Below are 25,381 nucleotides of genomic sequence, written 5' to 3' on the forward strand. Positions count from 1 at the left end.
TGGAGTGTCTGTGGCTTTCTCAATCTGTTTGTTTTCTTTTTGACAGACATGCATTTGCACAGATGCACATAGTTACAGTTAAAAAGCAAACATGACACGTCTCTGATCTTGTTGAAAAGCAAAGGCGTAAGTATAAGCACATTCTCATAGGATACACACAACTAAACTTTAATGATAACCTTGCTGTACCTAGCAATCACTACCAGACATGCTGTCAGGGAATTATTCCTGATTGTATAAAGACTGTACCTTATTAGAGTGCAAAAACAATAGCCATGCAAGTGACAGCTCTATAAAGGATTAGCATCTTGGGTCTTTGACTTCCCTATATCAATCTTAAAAGAATTTGTCTTGCATATTGAGCTTCAACTGTACATGTCAAACTTTTATGAAAAAAGCCTCCTCTGAGTCATGCATCTTCATAAACAATAATTTTCTGCAAAATATTACTACAGGAATATTACCATGCCAAAGCTGTAAGTGAAAGTATTCAAAGCAACTGCTTTCCCAACAGAGCTTCCTGCTGCAGCAGTGCTGTAAAACAAAAAGTTGCTATAAAGTAATAAACTGGGTTACTTTCTGAGCTTTTTCACTGCAAAGGTATTTTAATGCAAGACTGGTTATAAAACACTGTTAACATCCAGATTTGTAGGGTCATAGACTAAAAGGAATGTAAATTTCAGCAACCTTAACATTTTAGGAGATTTAAGATCCTTCATATGACAGTTTTCCAAATCCCTGTTGTAACAATTTCCTTCCTTGCAATGACAACCCTGTGTAATATTTCCAGTTATGTTTATATAATGTCTTTTTTCAGGCTATTGTATAATACATGGAATTAAGAGTAAGAAAAAATATTCTTATATTATATGAAGATATGCTGATATCATCTTTTTGAATTTAACAGAGATATTACTTATCCTTAAAAAAATAAACCCTGGTTTTTTATTTGCTGAAGATATTCATGAATCTGACTGTGAAATGAAGTGTCTAAATTGTTGCAGCCCCAGAATGGGACAGAATCTCAGAATTGCAGTTTAACTAGACCCCACTGGTATAAATACATGAGAACACAACTGGAAGCAAATTGCAGGAGAGATCAGCATTGGCTTTGTTATTCAAGGTGATGGAGGGATATTGACCTACCATCTCCTATCAGGGCTTCCTCACCTATCTACCTTTGCTCTTTGGAGAACAAACACATGCATAGGAACGAGAACAATGAAACACACATAAAAAGCACAAGAAGGTCACTAATGCTCATGTGCTTGGAAAAGCTTTTAAGACAACATCTACATTATAGTTTTAATAAAGTTCAGTTCTGAAGAAGATCCCAAGTTGTATCCAGCTTCCATTCTTTGACTTACACAACAGAACAAATTCTGAATGCAAACTTTCATTTTTTCAGATTAATCTAGATCAAAAGATGCTCCCCAGAAGTTCAGTTTTCATACTCCAGTTGGTAATGTGCACCCAGTCTATGGCAGGAAATGAAAGCTTGCCCAAACTGCCCCAAAACGCATACAGTGTTGGTATGTGGCATCAGTAATGATTGCCTCACTCAACAAATCCACTTACATTGTGTCACAGTTTCCTACTAGTCAGAAAGACCACTTTCTTGACAGAAGCCATGATCCTCTCAGTATTTATGTTCTTGGGTTTTCTTTTTGTTTGTTTCTTTATTACTGTTGGGTTTTGGTTTCATTTGTTGGTTTGCTTTTGGTTTGTTTGTTGTTTTTTTTTTTTGGAGGATGTATTTGTTTTGTTTTGCTTTTGTTGTTTTAATAAAGACAAGGTCTGTTCCTGTTTTAGTCTGCGCCCACAAAAATATGAATTAAATAGAGTGAGTATCCTGTGAGGGAGTCAAAGTTTTTCTTTATTTTGCTGGCCTTAAAACTTAAGCTGAACTGGGAAAAAAAATATTATCAGTGGTTCATTTGTAGTCTCTGCTCATTTTTGTGGCAAGAGCCTTTATGATGAAACACAGAGACCACAGGTTTCATGTGATATAATCTAACACAATTTATATTAAATGGTTATTTACAAAAACAGAGACTCAATAACTTACCAATATATTAAAGAAGGAAACTTCTTACTCAAAACAAAATAAATTAAGGAAACAAAACCTTAATAATTTCTTGGATTTATCTGCCATAATTTAGTGAACATTGCACTAGTACAAGATTTTCTGTATGAGCAGAAAAAGATATTGAAGTTATAAGAGTGAAAATAAATTTATTCATAACTGACTTTATAAGCAGTTACATTATGATGAAAGCAGTAAAACCATGATGTATTTAAAATCAAATAAGAAGTTCCTACATCTCATGTGGAATCCCTATTGAAACTTCCCTCTTGAACTTACTTGTGGTGCAGTTGTTGAACTCTATGTCATCAATTGCTGCTCCTCCTCCTAAGTCTCTGGTACGAATACCTTCAAAGATAATTTCAAAATTCCTCAGCTTCCCCAAGTGCAACTCGACTTTGTTCCACTCATGACCATGATTTCCTGATTCACTCCATATTTTCTTAATTCCATCATCAGTCTGAAATGTGAATAAATTATATATGGTAAGATACACATATGTATGGTTTATCAAATCTAATTTTCTGAGAAAAAAATCCCAACAAACCAAACAGAGAAGAACAGACTGGAAGACACCCATTCAGTTTTGTCAAGAATTGGCAAATAGTTGCTTTACTAGGATAACAGGAAAGACAATGAAATGAGGTGATTACTGTCCAAATAATATAACCATCAATAGTTGACAGGGTCTTGGTAGAGAAATTACTATGTGAATGGTTGAACTGCAAAACAATGTGTTTTGGTAGAGTTGTATTTAACTTTATACAATACTGGTCTTTGTTTTTAGAATATATTACCAGATGCAAAGCTACTCTACCATTTTAAAATTAAGGTATCTACAGGTAGAATTTTTAAAAGTTGTGACTAACAAATATGAGATAATTATAAATCTGGTGTAGTTTCTTTGAAGGTAAATAAGATTATTATGACTTTCAAATATGCTAATATATTTTAAAGCTTTTCTTTAAACATCCTATCATATTACCTGACTGGCAAGTCAGCAGCAAGCAACTTGCTTCATTTTTTAGTAATAGTGTTAGAATGCAGATACACCAATTTCACTTGCTGTGAAGGGATGACACAAAAAGAAGGACATACATGAGGACATAAAAAGTGAATATTGCAAAAGTTTTCATTATGTCTAAATCTATTTTTCTTTATGACTATGTGACTAATCACTGAACCAGTAAATAAGAAAATTTTTGTCTATTCTTTTCTTATCAAAAACAATTAATACTCTAGATAGGGTTAAGAAAAACACTGTGTGATGCACCAAGCAGCTAAATACAATGCATAACAAAGGTTCTAAGACAGTATTACATGAACAAATGAAATCTGAAGAAAACAGAAGCAGCAGTAAAATAGGCAGAGAAGAAAATTAATTACATTTCTTTATCCATGGTGAACCTGTTAGATCAGATTTATGTTAGTAAGATTTTCTTATGCATATTTATGATAAGAAAATTAATCTGATGTTTTAGATATTGTATTCTGAATAAGAAAGTGCAGACAAGCATGCACAAAAATATTACATTAGTTGTTTCTGAATCAGGGAATGCAGAATTGTTGATATCTTTTAGAGGAGGTTCTCAAACCTACCAAAGCATAGAGAGACTTGAAGTATGGCTTGACAAGAGTGTTCTGGAATATCATAATTAACTGTAAAAGAATTTTTGAAAACAATGGTAAATTTAATTTAAAAAGCTAATAGAAAAAAAATCACAAGGAAGAGTTTCCATAAGTGCATGTAAAGTCATAGATATCCAGCTGAATAACGAATTACATGGGACCAGTGGTGACAGCAGCCCTTCAGAAGTCCTGGTCTTTGAGCACAATAGTACCTACAGGGGCATTGCTCCTTCAGTTATGTCTCAATGGTTTAAAGCCAGTGATACCTTCCATTAAAGTGAAAATAATGTAACAGGCTCTCATTGGTGCTTTGCACCACTAATTCCAGAGTTGATGACAACTGGTTTATTTTCTCATTTTCTCAATGTATTTGTGCAAGTGAGACTTCTGACCATCTGTGCCACCACATCAGAGGTCCATTCTTTTAATAGAATCATAGACTTTCTCAGGTTGAAAGGGACCAATGACAATCATCAAATTCATATCCTTACTTCTTGCAGAACTAAACCATGACTAAGAGCATTGTCCAGATGCTCCTTGAACTCAGACAGGCTTTGTGCTGTGAACGCTCCCACAGGGAGCCTGTTCCAATGACTGACAACTCTCCTAGTGAAGAAGACCCTTTTGGGTGTATAACTAATGCAATTAAGGGGGAGTGGAATCAGAATGAGTGTGAGACCTTTTCTAAAACTTCCATGTGTATCTCAACATGGAGGCACAGCTTAGAGGACTCTATATTAACACTGTACTCAAAAAAAGTAGATACAGTAATTGAAGCTGATTTTAACAACGGTAAAATAATGAGGAAAATCTATTTTTATGTTGTTCCTATTATTTCTGTCCATCAAATATATAGTCAACAATTTAACTTTCAGTAAATTAACATTATCTCTTCCTTTGATTCTGATATTTCTGAATAATCTCCAAAAGAGTATTACTTATTATGGGTCCATTTCTTAGTCTGCCAACATCTTCCACCACTTTATGACATGCATAAAATGGTTGGTTATGATGACTTACATTTGGCCTTAAGGTCTCTAACACAGAATACAAAAACAAAACTTAGAAAATAAGCACTTTTAAACATTTAATCCATTTGTTGTAACTAGAGCCTCTTCTGTCTTCACTTCAGAACTGTTTAGAATATAAATAATATTTAAAAATATTATTTATAATAAATGACTGATCAATTTTGCAAAAGTAAATTCATGATGCATATTAGTGATGACATTTTTTTTCATACATTTAAGCAAGATAGAAAAATTTAAAATTTAAAACTTGTATCTATTCAAACATTAAGCCCCAAACCTATAAAAAATACATGTATTTAAGTTTGAATGTATGGAAGTTAGTGGAGCTTTTTAAAAGACACAGAGATAAATATTTATGTAAAATCTGGAAATGTTAAATGTTGCACAGTTAACCAGAGTGTGAACCTCATGTGTGCAGTTAACTGGATTTGGATTGATTTCACATTATATTTTATAACATGACATTCTGTTCAGACTTACACTGTGTATATCACAACAAACTTTGTGTAAAGGATGCTGCAAGTAACAAGGGATACCGATCACATATTTCTTTAGAAATAAGCACATAAAATGCTGCAGCAATCAATTTGTATATGGTATCATAGCCATAAACTATCAAATCTTAATGCAATTACAGGAACTGGAGCATTTTTTTATGCAGTGAGACATTGAAATACTTTTTGTAGGAAGAATTTAGTTCCAGACAGGAACTTTATGGCAGTCTCCTTGCACTTCACAAATTCTTGAGTATAAGTGCACAAATAAAACGAGAAAGAGACATTTCTCTTCCTGTCTTGGTTCCACTTTAGGAGTTCCTATACAACAGCAGCACTTCATAAAGCACAAAAGGTTGATTTTTCAGTTGCTCAGCCACAGCTTTACAAACCAAACTGAAAAGCTTCCTCATCTGTTGCATAACTGCATGAAAGCTGTTACAATCCAGAGTGTAAAGTCCCTTCAAAGACATAAGCCCTGCGCAATATCTGCATGAAACATCCAAGGTGGGAAAGAAAGAGACAAGTAGGAAACTTGGCTCTCCCCTTTTTCCAGGCTCAGACAGTGAAGCTGGCTTGGCCCCGGGGTGTAAGCTATACTGTTCTGGATGCATCCTTGTCACGAGAGGATCATCACTTGTAAGCTTTGCAGATTCCATTTCATGAATTAGTGGGGTTTTTTTCTGTATTTTCCAGTCATTTAATCTGTGTTGTGCATTGACATTTCTTTCATATCTTTGGAATGTGTTTGCTTCTAAAACAAAATCAAATACGGCCTGAGGCACCAGAAAAGTTAGTCTGTGCTTTGACCTCCCCATTGCATCCAGAAATCCTTTGACCTTTTCTACTCTCATGTACACATATTGATGTAAAAGATGGCTGAGACCTGGTTTTTTGGCAGACAGTGTCAGTGCTGTCCATCTGTATGTGGGCTGACTATGTTGGCTGTCGCTCAGGGTAGAAATCTCATTTTCCAGTTACCAAGCAGGAGTCTTGCTGCATTAGGCATGATGCAGGTAAAAACAGTTAAAAAGGATTATTTGGTGGTCATTTCTATAAGCTTTATAGGATGTGTGAACCACAGGCTACAAGAGAACACCTCCTAGTGTAGCATATGTATTTCTACTTTGGACTTATTTCTTCCCAGCATGTGGTCCACTATTTATTAGTGCAGACTACCACCAGCAAACCTCTGGAAAAGAACTTTGCAAAGTTCCTCAGAACTTAATTTTTACAACCTGTTTTGCAAGTCTCTATAATTTCCTAAATTCAACCCGAGAAATTCTGAAAGTCCAATGTTAATGACACGGCACCTAAAAAATTTTCGCTTCTTCCCAAAAATATACACCAAGAGCACAAAAAACAGATGGTGTTTTCATTTAAGGCTCTGAAAAGTTAACTGCACGTCACTGCCCTCTATGGGTTGACTATAGTCAAAGGTCAGGCTGAGGTGAGGAGCCATCATTAAGGAAAACTGAACAAGGGCATGCTTGTGTATTGATGTAACATCATGCTGAGCATTAAACACTTCCAGAAAAGGGCATAATTACTTATAAGAAGACCATAACTTTTTAGATCTGTAGGTCTATAAGCCTAGTCATATCAGAAAAATTAATATTCATATTCATGGGATTTTTTTATCGGCTTTCTGATAGTCTGAGCAGAATTATTTCTTAATGATTTCATTCCATTGCAGTTTAGAATAGTTTGCATGCTTGTCTTATCTGAAGAACAATCTGAAGTGTTTATAGCTTCTCTGAGTACTTCAGGGTGAAGGTATAACTTACTAGGCTCAACATCCTCATTAATTCACCTGGGGGTACTAAGAAGAAAGCAAAAGGAAGGATTTTTTTCTCCCTTAGAACTCTTTTTACTTTTTGGCTGAGTTTAATATTTTTCCTGTGCAGCAGAGACCACAGTTATTCTCAAGGCTACATTTCTAGCAGATTGAGAATAATATTAGAAACTGAATTCGAAGCATGAAAGAGGAGTATGTGATTTTCTACTACAAGATGTTGCAAAAAAATTTCTTAGGAATACACTTTCTTTCAGAACAATATGCAAAGTATTCCAGATGAAATTAGAGAGATTCTTCTATGAGATAATCTCCCTTGTTGCGTCTGCAGCAAAACCACAATGAAACACAGATTTTGTTCTTGATCTGCTCTTCTCCTTCTATTCATTTTCTGAGCTGGGTTCAAAATATTTCCCTGGTTCATTTGCATCAGACATTTATTTCAGTAGAGCCACAGGAAATGAAGCAGAGCTTACTAAATGGATGGAGGCAAGGAAAACACTTGCTAAACATTCCAGGACTCTTCAAAGCAAATATACTTGAGGGCTTTTTAGTCAGAGACAGAATATTTTCAAATGACTCATCAAAAAAACCCAAACATTACTGCTTATTATTAATACCACAAAAATATTTTCAAGATTCACTATATCAAAATATTCCTCTCTCTGCAGTACCTTTCAGACTTTTGAGAGAAGTAAAACTGTTTTACTCACACTTTTAAACAAGTAGAAAAAAGCCCTCTCCTCTGCTTTCAGGTTCCTTTGAAATCTGGATCTTTCTGGACAGCTGTAACCATCCAGAATCTTTTAAACATTATGCAAAGAATAGAAAAATAGCATATAATGAGCATAGTGTGACTTTAACTATCACTCCTCTTTTCTCTAGCTTTTGATGCATGGTAATCCCTCTGTTTTACAAGACTATTTCAGGAAGGCAATTTACTTTTCAGACATTTATTTTCAGTTTAGAATCAAATGTATTTTCATAGTGTGGAAATGAAATTAATTAATAAACCTGGTTTTAATGAAGTTTTAGGTTCCTTGGTGCAGTATCATCATTAAAGCTTTTTCATGGCTGACCAAGTAGTTTAAAGATGATTTATTCCATGATGCAGTGTTTTCTTTCCATGTATCCTCCTTTTTTTCAACAAGGACTGGACAGCAGTTGTGCACTTTACAAGTACGTGAAAATAAACAGGAGAGAGAAGGACGGAAAGTCACAGCCTTTCCTTATTTGTCTATATTTTAAAGACCTTTGCTGTGAATCTGTATTTCTCCAAATCATAGAACAATTAATACCTTTGTTGATAGTTCTAACATTATTTATCTACTTATTTTGGTTTCACTGTTTGAGAGTGAGTCCTATTTTGAGAAGGTTCTGAGCAACTTCCTTATGGATTTGAGTTGTTGCTACCTCTGCATGGCAGTACAAAGAATACTTGCTTATTTTGAAAGTTCTCATTTCCTAGGATTAAATCTTTCACATACATCTGGAAACAGAAGTACACTAAAATCCAATAAAACTGAAGACTTATGTTGTACAGCAGAATCTCTTTAAAATACGCAATTATCGTATCTCCTTCATCTAAAGTTGTTTTCAAAGTACATGAGAGATCGTCTTTCTTCATTTCACCTGGATTTTGTCTTAAAACTTCCTAAAAGAATATTGTTTGGGTTACTTGAAAAGAGTAACTTAACCCTACAGAGTTTGACCTTAACTTTCATTCAAGAAAAAAAGAGAAAAAAACTCTATATCAGATAAATGCACAGAGAGCATCAAATTATGAAAAGTATTTAACGAGTCAAAGAATGAACTGAAGTCAAGATTTGTTCATCCAAGACTTGAATTTTAAGTTAACTTTCTTTCCATTTCTCCTTCTTTTTTGTTTTTTTGTTTTTCCTTGTTTTGCCTTTTCTCTCTTCTGTCTTCATTCCCTGGCAGGCTTTGTTTGCTGCTCCTTCAGCTATCAGCAGGTGACTCAGAGGGGAGTTGGAGGCGGTGCTTGCTCGTTAGCAGGAGAGTGAGAAGGCTTTAAGAACATCTCTAGGGAGCGCAAGCGACCCGGAGCGCGGCGAACAGGAGCGGGCAAACAGGGGCGTGGCACGTCTGTGAGGGCGTGGCACGGCAGTTTGCACGGCAGTTCGCACAGGCAGGGCAAACAGGCAGGGCAGAAGCCTAGGTATTTCTGCAGCTTTTTTTTTTTTTTTTTTTTTCTCTCTCCTCTGTTCATTTGTTTCTTTGTCTCTTTCTACCTTTCCCCCCAGCTTAAGGCAGTCATGCCTCCCAGAAAAATGAAAGCTGTTGCTCCTGTCACCAGTAGAGGGGTGTCAATACAGACAGAACCCTCTAAAAAGGATGCAGCCACTCAGGCCTCTGGCTGCATAGACTGTCTGAGCCTGGACCTACTACCAGAGGACAGAATGAGAAGTGCCTGCATACGATGTGAGCAGGTGAACGATTTGCTGGGTCTGGTGGCAGAGCTAAAGGAAGAGGTTGATAGGCTCAGAAACATAAGGGAGAGTGAAAGGGAAATTGACTGGTGGAGTCACACCCTTTCCACCCCTAAGGAAGCCCAGCAGGAGGTGGTGAAGCCCAGCCCCTCCTGCCATCAGGCAGACGGAACAAACCATAGGGTTGGGGATGAATGGAAACAGGTGCCTGGTCAGAGAGGCAAAAACACCCCCTCTCGACCCCTTTCACCTGCCAGGGTGCCCTTAAAAAACAGGTATATGGCCCTGGACTCGGGCAGTCTGTTGGAGGACAGTCAGGAGGAGGATCTATCTACAAGATCTTCTGGTTACCCCCAGCCTACCGGACGGGTTACGACTACAGGTAAGAGAAAAAAGAGAAGGGTTGTTGTAATAGGTGACTCCCTTCTGAGAGGAACTGAGGGCCCTATATGTCGGCCAGACCCGTCCCACAGGGAAGTTTGCTGCCTTCCTGGGGCCAGGGTGAGGGATATTACCAAAAAACTTCCTAAACTTATCCAACCCTCAGACTATTACCCACTGTTGGTTGTCCAGGTTGGAAGTGATGACATTAATAAAAGGAGTACCAGAGTAATTAAAAAAGATTTCAAGGCACTGACCCGATCTCTTCAGGGGACAGGAGCACAGGTAGTAATTGCCTCAGTTCCTGTGCTAGCTGGGATGAATGAGGAGAGGTTTAGGAAAGCCCAGCTTACCAACAGGTGGCTTAGGGGATGGTGCTATCGTCAAAATTTTGGGTTTTTTGATCATGGCGCGAACTCCGTGTTGCCCAGTCTCATCAAAGCAGATGGGCTTCATTTATCTAGGGAGGGCAAAAGAACTGTAGCCCATAAGTTGGCAGGGTTAGTTAGGAGGGCTTTAAACTAGGTTTGAAGGGGGAAGGGACGGCAACTGGGCTCTCCAGAGACAGGCCTAAGAGCATAGAGCCTGAGTTGAGAATGAAATCAATGGCCCAGCTGAAGTGCATGTACACCAATGCACGCAGTATGGGAAACAAACAAAAGGAGCTGGAAGCCATAGTGCAGCAGGAAAACTATGACATAGTTGCTGTCACAGAAACGTGGTGGGATGAATCACATGACTGGAGTGCTGCTATGGGGGGCTACAAGCTCTTCAGAAAAGACAGGCAGGGAAGGAGAGGTGGAGGGGTGGCTTTATATGTTAGAGAGTCTCTTGACTCTGTTGAAGTTGAGGTCAGCAGTGACAAGGTTGAGTGCCTGTGGGCCAGAATCAGGGGCAAGGCCAACAAGGCTGACACCCTTGTGGGTGTCTGTTACAGACCACCCAACCAGGATGATGAAGGGGATGAATTATTCTACAAGCAGCTGGCAGATGTCTCAAAATCTCCAGCCCTTGTTCTTGTGGGTGACTTTAACCTGCCAGATATCTGCTGGGAGCTTCATACTGCAGAGAAGAGGCAGTCAAGGAGGTTCCTGGAGTGTATAGAGGACAATTTCCTTCATCAACTGGTAAATGAGCCTACCAGGGGAAAGGCCCTGCTAGACCTACTATTTACAAACAGAGAGGGGCTGGTAGATGATGTAGTGGTTGGAGGCCGCCTGGGGCATAGTGACCATGAAATAATAGAATTTTCAGTCCTCAGGGATGTAAGGAGAGTCACCATTAAAACCTCTACCTTGGACTTTCGGAGAGCAGATTTTGGCCTATTCAAAGAACTGATTCAGAGCATACCCTGGGAAACAACCCTTAAAGGTAAGGGGGTCCAGGAGGGATGGACATGTTTTAAGAGGGAGATTTTGAATGCACAGCAACAGGCTGTCCCAGTGTGCCGAAAGGCCAGCCGGAGGGGAAGACAGCCAGCTTGGTTAAATAGGGAGATTCTGCAAGAAATCAGGGATAAAAAGAAAGTTTACAGACTATGGAAAAAAGGGCTGGCTACTTATGAAGAATTTACAGATAGAGCTAGGTCATGCAGGAAAAAAATTAGGGAAAGAAAAGTGGAATTTGAAGTAAATTTGGCTATTTCAGTTAGGGATAACAAAAAGTCCTTTTATAAATACATTAATAACAAAAAGAGGGGCAAGGAAAACCTCCATTCTCTGTTGGACTTGGAGGGAAATATAGTTAAGGAAGATGAGGAGAAGGCTGAGGTACTTAACACCTACTTTGCCTCAGTTTTCACCAGTAAGACAGGTGGCCCTCAAGACAACTGGCCTCTGGAGCTGGTAGACAGGGAGAGGGAGCTGAATACCCCTCCTGTATTCCAGGAGGAAATAGTGACTGACTTACTGAGCCAGCTGGATCCTAACAAGTCTATGGGACCAGATGGGATCCATCCCAGGGTGATGAAGGAGCTGGCAGAAGAGCTTGCCAAACCGCTCTCCATCATCTTCCAACAGTCCTGGCTCTCTGGGGAGGTCCCAGATGATTGGAGGTTGGCGAATGTCACCCCAATCCACAAAAAGGGCTGCAAGCAGGACCCTGGCAACTACAGGCCTGTCAGCCTGACCTCTGTGCCTGGCAGGGTTATGGAGCAGTTCATCCTGAGTGCAATCACACAGCACCTTCAGGGTGGACAAGGGATTAGACCCAGCCAGCATGGGTTTAGGAGGGGCAGGTCCTGTCTGACCAACCTGATCTCTTTCTACGATCAGGTGACCCACCTGGTGGATGAGGGGAAGGCTGTGGATGTGGTCTATCTGGACTTCAGCAAGGCCTTTGATACTGTCTCCCATAATATACTCCTGAAAAAGCTGGTAGCCCATGGCTTAGACAAGTGTAGCCTCTCCTGGATTAAGAGCTGGCTGGAGGGTCGGGCCCAGAGAGTGCTGGTGAACGGAGCTGCATCCAGCTGGCGGCCAGTCACCAGTGGTGTTCCCCAGGGGTCTGTGTTGGGTCCAGTCCTGTTTAACATCTTTATTGATGATTTAGATGAGGGGATTGAGTCCATCATCAGCAAATTTGCTGATGACACCAAGTTGGGAGGGAGTGTCGACCTGCTGGAAGGCAGGAGGGCTCTGCAGAGGGATCTGGATAGACTTGAGAGATGGGCTGATTCCAATGGGATGAAGTTCAACAAGGCCAAGTGCCGGGTCCTGCACTTTGGCCACAACAACCCCCTGCAGCGCTACAGGCTGGGCACAGAGTGGCTGGAGAGCAGCCAGGCAGAAAAGGACCTTGGAGTACTAATTGACAGGAAGCTCAACATGAGTCAACAGTGTGCCCAGGTGGCCAAGAAGGCCAATGGGATCCTGTCCTGTATCAAAAATAGCGTGGCCAGCAGGACCAGGGAAGTGATCCTTCCCCTGTACTCTGCATTGGTGAGGCCACACCTTGAGTACTGTGTTCAGTTCTGGGCCCCTCAGTTCAGAAAGGATATTGAGATGCTGGAGCGGGTCCAGAGAAGAGCAACAAGGCTGGTGAAGGGACTGGAGCACAAGTCCTATGGGGAGAGGCTGAGGGAGCTGGGGTTGTTTAGCCTGGAGAAGAGGAGGCTCAGAGGTGACCTCATCACTGTCTAGAACTACCTGAAGGGAAGTTCTAGCCAGGTGGGGGCTGGTCTCTTCTCCCAGGCACTCAGCAATAGAACAAGGGGGCATGGGCTTAAGCTCTGCCAGGGGAAATTTAAGTTGGATATCAGAAAAAAATTTTTTACAGAGAGAGTAATCAGGCATTGGAATGGGCTGCCCGGAGAGGTGGTGGATTCACCATCCCTAGAGATCTTTAAATGCAGATTGGACGTGGCGCTGGGTGCCATGATCTAGTAAATGAGCTAGAGTTGGACCAAGGGTTGGACTCGATGATCTTGGAGGTCTTTTCCAACCCAATCGATTCTATGATTCTATGATTCTATGGTGACATGAAGAACACTGAGAGCAGCCAATAAGGCCATGAAGATGTGAATTATGAGTGACCATGTGTCCTCTGGCACCTCTGTCAATCATCAGTCTGATAAGGATTCAATAGAAACAGTTCAGTGGCACTTTATAACAGCACTAGTTAAAATAACTCATTTCAGCTACTTTGTTTCAGAGAAAGACACATACTGTTAAGTGTAAAGTAGGTGAATGGAAACAAACCAAATAAAGCATTTGTACATGTTGTTGATAATGCAGGAAAATCTGGGCACAGTAGTAGTTGTTTATTACTCTGCCCTTATCTACTGTTTTGAAAATTTTCCACTCCTTTTAAATAACCCCCAGAGAGTTGTGTTTAAGATTACCATGCCATTAAGAAATTTGCTGATAATTATCTGAATGTTAAAGCTCTGCACTAAACATATAATTCCAAAATTATTAACTCTACCTATAATATCTCTGAGACGAATACAAACAACTTCAATAGAGAAAGAGATTTTAAACTCAAAATTTACACCTTCCACCACTCAACTCAAGGTCGATGAGGGGTCCACACCATGAGATTCTGAATCATTCAGCAAATTGAGGTAGTAAAAAATGAAGAAACAGCATCAAAAAAGCAGAAAACAGAACTGCAACAATCTAGAGAGTAATGGTCCCAAAAGCAGGAACAAGTTAGTGATGAGTATGCAACAGAGTGAGTTTACTTCAGGAATGTGGTGCTACTGAGCTTGCTTGAGTTTCAGTGGCTTAAATGAAGAGTTGCAGTTCTCAACAATGAAAAGAATATATTAAAAATAAGTTTTTCTCTAAATTTTCAGAATTATATTTTGGCAGGAACTAGAAACATTATTTAGTATGTCTCTGCCTTCAATAAAAACACTTGAAAAAGAAACATCAAAGTGATCATATATATTTGAGAAATCATTTGATTCAGGCAAAATGTATCTACCTAAGTACATTAACACACATGAAAACTTGGCATCACTATTAAAGATAACTTTAAAAAAATCACATAATTGTATTTTCACAGTGCATTATAGAAAGAAGGAAAACAGCAAGGTGAAACACTGATAATTTAGCCTTCAAGTGTTTTATTGTAGTCCACATGTGGTAACCTCAGTAGGTTTTCATAAGAGCTAATGACAAAGCCCATCCATCCACCTCTTTCATTTCCTCCTTTCTGTAAAGTATTAAGATGATTTTCACTCTCTGAAACACCTTTTCCCAAATGTTCATTTCCAAAATTAAAAAGACTATAATAAAGGATTATGCATTTCATTAGGAAAAACAACAAACCAACCAAACAAAAAAACAACACCAAAACCAAAAAAATGCCAACCCAAAACACATTCCACTTACCCCCCTCAAACATGCATTCTAATTAACAAATCAGATAAATAAAAATAAACCACTGACGAAATTCCTGTTCTAAAATGCACCAGTTTTGGAAGTCTAGAATCTCATAGTGAATTCTTTCAGAGCAGGAAAATGCATTAACAGCTCACCCTGCCATGGGTGCCAGCACTTGCAAATATTTCTTAGAGGTAGAATGGTAAGATTCTCATTTCTTAATTGATGTAAGTCCTGAGTTGAGAAAAGACAAATTTAAAAACCCTCTTTGATAAAAAGTGACTGGTAATTCACCTGGAGACAGGATTACTTTTCGAGTGGGTACACATTCCAGGGAATGAGAATTAAATTGCTCATTAGCAAAGATGAAGTTATACTTTAAAACCATTTATTTGGAAATCTATAATAGGAAGGCAAGACTAATTTATTGATTTTCTTTGTATTATTCTGTGTATATCACTTTCTTTAAACTTTGATTTACCCCGTCACAACTATTAAATCTATTAGAATTCCTTATAGCCAACTTTCATTTACAACCAAGCAAACTCCTCTGATGTTTGCATCCTTCTGCATTCCCATGATACTATTTTCGTCAGATATACTTTTATGTGCTTAGGTTCTAAAAATATATCTTCATTCTATATGTTAGCCTTACCTTTTAGAAGAGAGGAATAAAGCAACTCCTCTTTGTAAAAGAGAATTCATTAGCTGCATTGCACTACTTCATCCTCTCCTTATTTCCCAGCCCTTTTCTCTCCTCAGATGCAAACATTTCTTCTTCATTTCCTGTCATAATCCACCTTTGTTTGATTTGGGGGTTTAGGTAGCTTAATGGGTACAATTTTGATTGCTTGGATTACATTTTTTCCTTCAGTTCTATTGCTAAGACTGAGTAACAATAAGCATCAAAGCCATTTGATAAGACCATTAGCATTTCAAGCAACTTAGTTTCATTTTGTGTCAAATCTTGTCACACCTTTGTTTTAATCACATTTTACAGGTCTCAGATTTTTCCTATCTCAGAATTGAAGCAATTGCAATTTTTTTGAAAACCAAAGCTTGAAAGGGAAATAATCATAGCTACAACATTTCTAGGAAGACTCTGGACAGCTGTTACAACCTCTATAGTGCCAAACAAGAACAGTGTGCTAAATGCTGTGCAATGCTGGATTTCATGGATTATAAAATAAAAGTAAACCCTTTACTTCTATTGACTACCTAAAAAAAGTATAAGAGATGTAACAGAACAATTTATGAATCAAGATCATAAAAAGTTATTTTCAGAAATGAGACAACCTCAACTCTATCATGTTTTTGCTCCTATAGGGTATACTCTGAATACCCTATTGAAAGATGCTTGGCACATATCAGCTTTTTGTTATGCAGCTTTAACTCTCTAACTCATCCTCTGCTTTTTTTTTTTTTTTGGTTTTGGGGAGTTTGTTTTGGCTTGGTTTGAGTTCTTTGCCATTAATGTTTTCCTTTATCAGTTGGGATATGGAATGAGAGGAGGAATACAAACTTATTGTTCAAATAGGAGATTCATAACACTACTAACTCTAGAACCAATAGTGACAGCTATGATGCATTTTTACCTCACAGCACCCATTGGGAAAATTGATGCAGGGCACAGACCTGATTGAAGAGTTTGGGTGCACAACCAGCCACAGTGAAACTGGGACATGGGTTAAACTTGTAACTCAGTCCAGATACTGCTGTGTATTTGTCCACCATGTCTTTTACAAGGATGGTGAAGCACCTTTCTTTTCACGTGTCAAGGATCAAAGTACCATTTGAGTGACACAGTGGGCAGGCAGAAGCTGTGCTGGTGGGACTAACTTTTCTCCTCTGACACTTTGACTGATGCTTGCTAAGGTCGGAAGCAGTTTTCTATTCACAGTATCACAGTGTTTATAAAATCAGTCCCAAAAATTGGGATATGTGCAATCAGTCTGTGTGAAAGTCCTCTCAGCTCTTCAAAATGTGAAGTCTTGTTCCTGAAGGGTTAAAGAATTATCATTACAGCTGCCTTGAAAAATAAAACCCTCAAGGCAAAGCCAATTCAGCTGAACAAAGCATCTGAAATATTTCAGAGATTTTGTTTGTTTTGATCAATATTTCAGTTTAACAATTCAGCTCTAATTCCATCTTGATTCTATATACAAAACTGAAAGGAACAAGTGGGAAAACATATGTTTCCAAGAATTCTGCTGAGAGAAAGATAAAATAAAATTTATGAAATAAAGGGGGGAAAGTACATATATCTGATGTAGATAAAACATACCTAATAAGAAAAAGTAACATTCCTTTAGGCAGGAAAAGAAAATTAAAAGATTAGTAATAATTCTTAAAACTGGCAATAGCAATTCTTAATTCTTTTATACTGTGATTAAAACTTTAAAGGTTTTATTAAAACTTTAAAGGTTTTACTAAATATTTAATCTGTCACTTCTTCAAAGTGACAAACCTAGAGGACGAGGACTGACATGAATATTCCCTACTAATTATCAAAGAGCATCACATGCTTTTTCAGATATATGAAAGAGTGACTAATGCCAGTCAAGTGCCATTCCTACTTTGATGCAGTGGGATGTTCTCTGGGATAGAATTATATTTCTTTGTGGCATCTACTATAGAGTCTATTTGTATTCTATTAAAATATTCTTTTCAATTGGATTGTAGCTTTTGGGCTTGTAGAAATATAGAACAGATCCTCTGGACAGCCTCAGGGGACTCAAAACACTAAGGCTGAAAAAAATGGTAAGTTCTTAATATAGGTGAAGCTCAATAAAGTATTTTGAACTTCACTGAATTGATCCTGAGCAATGAGAAATCTTTAAGAGAAGTACTCAAATCCTGTCTCTACAATAATGGATATGACTATTTATTATGAGAGAGTGCCAAGGTAACAGATACCTGATTTGTTTTTTTAATCTGCAGTTATGAAATATATTCTCTACAAATTAAGAGCTCTCATAACTGACAGATATTATTTTATTAAAACACTTCAATGAGATTCCCTCTCTTTCTTTAGTTCTTTATCCAGTTGTCACCACCTGGTATGTTCAAGGACATATAAAGTTATAAAAATACAAATATATATTTAGCATGGTGGGGATGTACAAGGTAAAAAATTGCAAACAGATTCATGAGATCTGTTGTTTGCATTTTCAGCATAGATAATAATAGCTTATGTACATAAACAAAAAATATTTACTGAAATACCAGAAATTCAAATATTTATCCAGTGACATTCCTGAAGGTACCAAATACTGCTTATTGAATCATGCCATATATAGTTACAAGTCTACAGGAAGATATATGGAAAGTATATTCCTCTTGTAGAGGCTTGATTTACAGTGAGGTAGATCCTACTTAAGATTCCCTTTGACACAGTGAGTAAAACCCAACCATCAACAAAGAAAAGCTAGAGTGACTGCAGCAGTGGCTGCTCTGGAGGCACCTGTGACTTTAAGTAATAGGAATCCTGTCCAGGTTGGAACAAATTGTATTTTTACAGCAGGTCTTGGGGCATTAATAAAGTTCTTAGAAATCTCCCTGATGGACAAATGCAGAGATCTTTTTCTAACATGTCTTTCTTGTGGTAACACAGACATAATTTTCCACATAAGGGCAAAATGACTCACGTGAAAACAAAGACAGAAACAAGTGTCAGCCATACTCAACCATGTACAAGAGAATTTGTAATAACTTTCAACCTGTCAAAAAATATAGACAAAACTAAAGTAAAACAGGAATTTCAGTCCTATTTTTCCTTTTTTATTAATTTTTTTTGTTTTCAGTTCAAATCTCTCAGAAATCCCTCCAGCAGAAAATGTTACATAATCCACTTCTGATTTATAGCTTCAGTAGCCTGGTAACCTCAGTTCTCTGGTTCCACATCTTCATTTTTCCCCCAGATGTTGCAGACAGTGCAAAAATTTTGTCTGTGTTTTCTAAATGGATTTATTCCCTACAGCAAATAAACAACTAATTATCCAAAGAGTATAAACCTTTTAGTATGAACTGAAGAAATATTCCAACATTAAAAAAGGCAAACCAAAGTAAAATATAGCCACTGAGTTACAAAACAGTCAAAAATAAGAAAACTCCAAGGGATTTCTGAAAGAATGTACCTTCCTCAGCACTTATACAGCAGAAATTCGGTTTGATTTCGTCTGTATGGAAGGGGATATTTTAAGATGATGTCTAAGAAATTTCTATAGCAATGGCATCCTCTATATGTTACTGTAAGATCTGTAGCCATTAGATTGGCATACTCAGAAAATATTAACTGAACAGTAAGTTTTAGGGTATCATTACCAAGTATCATTACCGTGCCTACTGTTGCCTTGCCACATGGTTTCCTCTACCTTTTTCCTCATATGACCACACCTTCCGTGGGTATTATTTGTGAGACCATTCAGGGTCTTCAACTACACACAGTAAAAATTTTCTTGTCAAGCTCTTTTCAACACAGCTAGTCTCTTTAGAAGAACCTTACTGCATTATTATTGTCAACAGATCTCAGATCTAACCACAAGAAACATTTCAATTTTCTCTGCAACAAATCTTCATATAAGTTCAAATGAAGGTACTGCAATTTTTAGAGATTAAATTCCAGAGATACTGACTTGAACAGAGCATACTACTAAATAAGACAAAGTTTAAGGTTAAAAATGTGCAGCTAGTGAGTCAAGGGAAGATTTTCATTAGTTGTTAATTCCTTTCCCTAGCCCCCATACTCCTAAAACAGTTAGACTCAGAAAAAAAGCAGAATTCTCATTCCTTTAGTAACACTTGAAGAATACAGCTGGTGTATAAAGTGTTAAAGAGATGGAAATCCACTTTAATAATTTTGGACTGCTAATAAACTTTTTGATAACATACTCCCTCCGAACTCCCATTGAACACAGTTCTGAACTGAATCATGCTGTCGAAATGCTCAGAATAATGATGTGCACTGCAGAATCCTTCACATTTAATGAGTATTTCCATGTCATAAATAACAAGAGACTCCTTGTGTTCGCTGATCAATGAAATGAATTAGATGCCTCATGTATCAAAATTTAAATACTATCTCTTCTGGTTCAAATTGGAAACTCTTATTTAAAGAAGTTTCTCTTCCTTGCAGATCAAACTAAATTGAACTAGAAAGCATTAATGCACTGAGTTTTACTATTCAGTGGAAGGAGTGGAAGGCAACAGTGAGATATTGAGGGGAAAACCAAGTAACACCTTAATGCAGGATGAAGATTTTAATCGGAGAAATGGCAGAGTAGCTTTATCATACTAACAGTTGAAAGTGCTTTTTTCAGATGCCTAAACAAGATGGTATAAATGTACAGAAAATAGTCTAAGCAAACTATTTAAAAGCTGAAATATGATTCACATTTGTGCCTTGATTTATTGATTCAGCCAAATATAAGTTGAGTGCCTGGTCCATTCACTGTAATTTCGAATAATAAAACACAGTTTTCAATAAATTGAGAAGTTACCTATATAAAATGAATGATGTTATACAATTGCATTGGCCTAAGTTTCCACTGTGATTTCATATGCTCTGTCCTCAACAGCCATCACTTACATTTCAATGAAAGCAACTGACATCCGTAAAATTGGATGTCAATTAATAATTAAAATTATTAATAATAAAATGGCACCCTTATTATCAAACTTTTTCCTAGCATTATGATAAGAAACATGTGGTGACATTTAATAGTTTTTAGACAGGAGTTGATTTTGCAAGGAAAAAAAATGTTACTTGCACTTTTCTCTTCACCATGCTTTTAATTTTTTTCCTGTTATGAGTCCTAGAAGTAAAACTAGTTTAAAATACATCACTGTATTTTATTCAATGACTACTATCCAACAAACAAGCTTTTCACTAGAATGTTTTCCATTATAAGAATTTTATTTTTTCTTTTGTAAGATTTTGAAGGTTAAGTAAAAAAAAAATGGTCTTGTAGTTTTCATTTTTTATGAAAATCTGAAAAGCAGACACATGATGTTTTGATAGCTACAGTCTCAAGGGCTTGGAGTTTTTCATTTGTTTGGGAGGTTGTGAGGTTTTATGGTGAGCTCATTCTCTTTGAAAAACAAGATCCCAATTCTGCTAAGAAAATGCTCCTACTTTGACCACACCCAGTTATTCCTGGTTCACATTACAGCCCAGCATTACAGCTAAATATTAAATAATATGCCTTATTTGTTAATTCCATAAGATCCACACTTACAATAAAGATTTATTAAAAAGAAAAAAACACACACAACTCAAAACACATTCCATATCATCTAAACACCTGGAGCTAAAGAAGAAGTAGTATCACAGGTAGATTAAGAGCCTCAACTAATATAGTATGCAGGTGATAAGAAATTAAATTTTTAGTGGTAATCTTCTTCTTTTAGTGCTCCTGCTGAAAGTGAAATCAAATATACCCTGCAGACCACACAGCTACACCCACCTACTCCAGACTTAATGCAAATGGTCTGTAATTCCTGATTTAAGTAGTACTACAGTATCATCTCTCATGACTTCATTAACTCAAACAGGAAATCATGTTAACATGGTTTCTTTAGCTTTAAGAGTAGTTTAAATTTCTTATATGAGCTGCCTGATTTTTTTAATTTTACAGATGTGGCCTGGAAAACCTTGCAGAAACAAGTAACAAAAGAATGAGGAGGGAAGTGCTGAGGGAAGCTGCAAATCTGAGGTGTGTGGCAGAACATAAAGACCTATTGGACAAATTTGAGTCCAAATACCAAGATAAGAAACTGCTATAAATAGACTATGTGGTTTCCATGAGTCTGGAATTAACCTCTGAGCTTCAATGAGCCTCTCCCTAGCAAGCAACACAAAGTTACCAGAAGAGTAACTTATGGAAGAGTTTGTTTCTGTAGTAAGATAATGGGAAGAAGGTGGTGTCTCAAACCTCATTACACTGCTACTCTTAGTCTCTGCTGCAAACAATAACTGCTCTCTGCCCCCATGTTGGAAGTCAGTGCATGCAATGATAAGACCATCCTACTTAATGCAGTGAGGTCAACCTACAAACAAATACACATAAAGATTATTACAGTCATAAATATAGGTACAAAAAACCCCTAATTTGACTGTCACATGAAATGAATTGGAATCATATCTTTCTATCTTTGTGAAATAAATTACAGCAAATAGAGAAAAAGAAACTGGTTTGGGGTTTTTGTTTGGTTTATGTTTTGTTGTTTTGGGGGTTTTTTCCTATAAGTTGGTGAGGATTCAAAGCTGAAAGTCATAAACTGAAAAGAAAATTCTTTAAGGATAAAAATTAGACTCTTACATTAAGACCATATATCAATTAATCAAAATTATTTTAAGTGCAAGCCTGGCAAAAGCCAAACACTACCAGAAACTAGAACATCATCAAGACACTAAAAGTGATCTAGGAATTAAAAATAAAAGTTGTATTAAAGGAATGTAATGTAAAACTGGTAACAAATTAATGTTCTACAATGTGAGCACCAGCACTACATCTGATCTTGTTGAAGGTTCTCAGTATCTGTTCAGTACGTATTTGAAAAAAGGAAGATACTTTTTACAGTTGACAGTGGAAGACTAAGGGGCCTTAGGGTGTAAAAAGAGATAAGAAAGGAAAAAGGAAAAAAGACAGATTTTTCACCTTTTCTGAGGTCAAATGGAACGCTTAGAAATGTTCAAGGGGGCTTTTTTAGAATTTTTTTTTCCCAAGTGGAGTTGTTGACCAGGAATATTAGACACTAAAACTGAGTTTTTAGATCTGATCAATGCTATATGGTTTGTCAAAGATATCAGCAGGCACCACGTTACAAGTTGTATCATTTATTATTTAAAAAAAAATAAAAGAAAAAAATTAATTAAATTTCTGAATTTACCTCTTTAAAAGAAAAGGTGTGGAAAACTAATGAAAATGCTCAGAGCTTAAAGTTATACCTCTATCATTTAGAAAAAGTCCTGTCTGTTTCACAGCAGTTATAAAAAGATCTGATTTCAATGTCTGTTACTTCAGTAAAGATAATTAAACAGCAGCTCTATGATCCTGAAAAGAACTCTGCCCTGAGACAGACTTAAATCACTTTTGCTACTGAAAGTCTACCCCGAAAAGTGTTAGAAAAGAGCAAAAGTCTGACCTGCAAAGATCCCAGGGTCACTTCAAAGCCTGCTATGCTAAAAAGCAGCAATGTAATAGCACTCAATGAGATGATGAGTGGAAATCAATCAAGAAAATCACTCCTGGAGATCTCTGGTTTGGGGAATGAGTTCAGTGAAACAACACTGCAGAACTGTGCACTTGTTATCTATGTCACGTTATGCAATATGGTGTCAGGTTGGGATAGAAATTAGGAGAGTGGTATGAGCTCTGAGACACAGGGCTTGTGACTCCAGGTGTAATGTTACAGGATATTGCTGCTTTGCTCCAATGATTCAGTATCATCCTGCTGTCAGAATCTGTCAGCCTGCTCAGTTTTATAACCAGGCACTGCCCTGCAGGACAGAAACATGCCCTTTGTAACACTAATACTACACTACCCATCAGCCTCATCTCCAAGAGGGGAAGAAAAGGTCAAGTTCTCAAAGAATTTAAACAAAAAGAATGCTTAATAATTCACATAGGAACAATTTCATTTTTATATCTTTCTAGAAAAATGATGATTTTACATTATAAATCCTCTGATGAATCTCTTGTCTTCAACAGCATGATTCCAAAATGCAAGGGTGATTCTTCAATCATTCTTCAAAATATTTTTTCTTTCAAAGCACATTCAAATATATTACTCAATCTCACCAACTCTGAAATGAATACTTATATCTGGTTGCAGTATAAGAATACATTGAATTATATGCTTCCAATAACTGACAGTAAGAAGATTAAAATAACTTCCTAATGTACTCATCTGAGAAAATAGCACATTGAATACTGTCTGCACTCACCTACAGCTGCACATATTTTTTGTCACTTCTATGTAAACTGTTTTTGAAAAATGGTGCTTTCACTGAAAACTGATGTATTTCTATTTAATCATTGTCTCAGTCTCAATTTACGAGGAGATATCCTTATGTCATTGCGTGAAAATCAGGCCTAAAACAACCCTGTTTGAAAAAATGCCTAAAAAGATGGAATGTGCTATTTGAGATACAGGAAATGTAAGTACAAATTTATCTTGCTCTGGGAAGTAAAGATCCATAAAAGTTACTCTTGACAAGTAATACTGTATTTCACAGTATCTCCACTGATTTCCTTCAAGGCTCTTGGGACTCAGGTAATATTCCCTTACTCTTACTCATTAGTCAGATGAGACATTTCATTGACTCAAATATGACTTTTAATAACAGTTCACAGGTCAATAAAGGGAGTAAATAATTTAGAACTATGTCCTTTTGAGAGCTGTAGATACTCATTAAATAAAGACCATTACCACTATGCTGCTACATGGAACTAAATATTAAGAAAATTTACACTTTGTTAATAATTTTGAAGATTTTCTCCAATACTTTTACCCTCTCTGGAATAAATACTGTGTCTATGTTTATCAAATGTGCATATGTTCTACACTTTTTGGAACATGATTTGACATTCAGCGAACTCCTAAGTAAAACATTCAAGTAAATCTTTGAAAATTTAATTCCTTCTAGTTTAAAGGAGGTCAGATAATCTGCTTTGAGGCTACCTGAATCCAATGCAAACCCTAGCTCCTACACTAATGTGAGGAGTTGCTTCTTCTTATGCAGTCAGTGAGAGGAATCAATGTAGAAATACACAGCCTATTTTAAGCTATGAAGTAGAATAAGCTGCTTCCTCAAACTTTAATCTTGAGTGACTTTGCACAGAAGTAGGGTCAATTATATTGATTTGTGAAAATTTCACTTTAAGCTACTTCATGGTAGAAATACAAATGTCTGGAATATATCAGCTGGCATCTGCAGCACCTCTGCTGTAGGTTTTCATGTTGAATGCATGGGACAGGAAGCTGCTCCACTAAAAATAACCAGGGAATTACAAAACCTGCTGTAAGTCATCTATATCTCAGTTGTGGTACCTGCTACATTTCTGCATTACTAACCCTCTGCTCTCTACATAAGGCTAGTTAAAACTTATAATATCAAGAGAACAACTGTGATGGCTTCCAACTTTTGCTGAGCAGCAGCAGCACCAGCAGGCAGGTGGCAGAGGTTGTGCTGTCATGAGCAGCTGGGGCAGGCTGGGTGCTGGCTCCAGCCCTGCTGCCCTTGGCCAGGTCAGTCTGTTGCTGAGGTCATACCAATGGGGCTCTGCTTTGCTTGCCATGAGCTAGCCAAGACTTTTTGTCCTCCTGAATATCATTCTGTCTTTGCTCATAACTGGACGGAATTAATTAAATGGGTAAGGTCCACTGGAAATTCTTAATGAGATCCTGTTTGTATTGGTCTTGTCACAGTCAGCAGAGGTAGTTACCAATGACAGATTTCACCTTCCTTATATATCTGCATATTTCTTTCAGATCCTTGTTTCTAATGTCTGAAAGAATCTCCCTGCTAACTATATTTAACCCTAAATTATATTTTAATTACAATATGCAGAACAATTAACATTGATACCACAGAAATTATTTTAACAAATGGTTCCATTCTTTGATTGGTGTTCCTTTCCTGCTGTGATGCCCAGGATTTGCTTCTTATTTTTTTAATGAAGC

At 37.3% G+C, this 25,381-nt stretch overlaps 1 protein-coding gene across 1 annotated transcript in view; it reads right to left on the reverse strand.

Annotated features, from left to right (window-relative positions):
• MALRD1 (MAM and LDL receptor class A domain containing 1) overlaps nucleotides 1–25,381 on the reverse strand; it is a 246,509-nt gene that overhangs the window by 94,820 nt on the left and 126,308 nt on the right. Inside the window, exon 30 of the mRNA XM_071561243.1 lies at nucleotides 2,366–2,546. Coding sequence (XP_071417344.1) covers nucleotides 2,366–2,546 — 181 coding nt within the window. The remainder of the gene's footprint in view (nucleotides 1–2,365; nucleotides 2,547–25,381) is intronic.

This window comes from Pithys albifrons, chromosome 7, assembly GCF_047495875.1.
Source record: "Pithys albifrons albifrons isolate INPA30051 chromosome 7, PitAlb_v1, whole genome shotgun sequence".
Classification (NCBI taxonomy): Eukaryota; Metazoa; Chordata; class Aves; order Passeriformes; family Thamnophilidae; genus Pithys; species Pithys albifrons.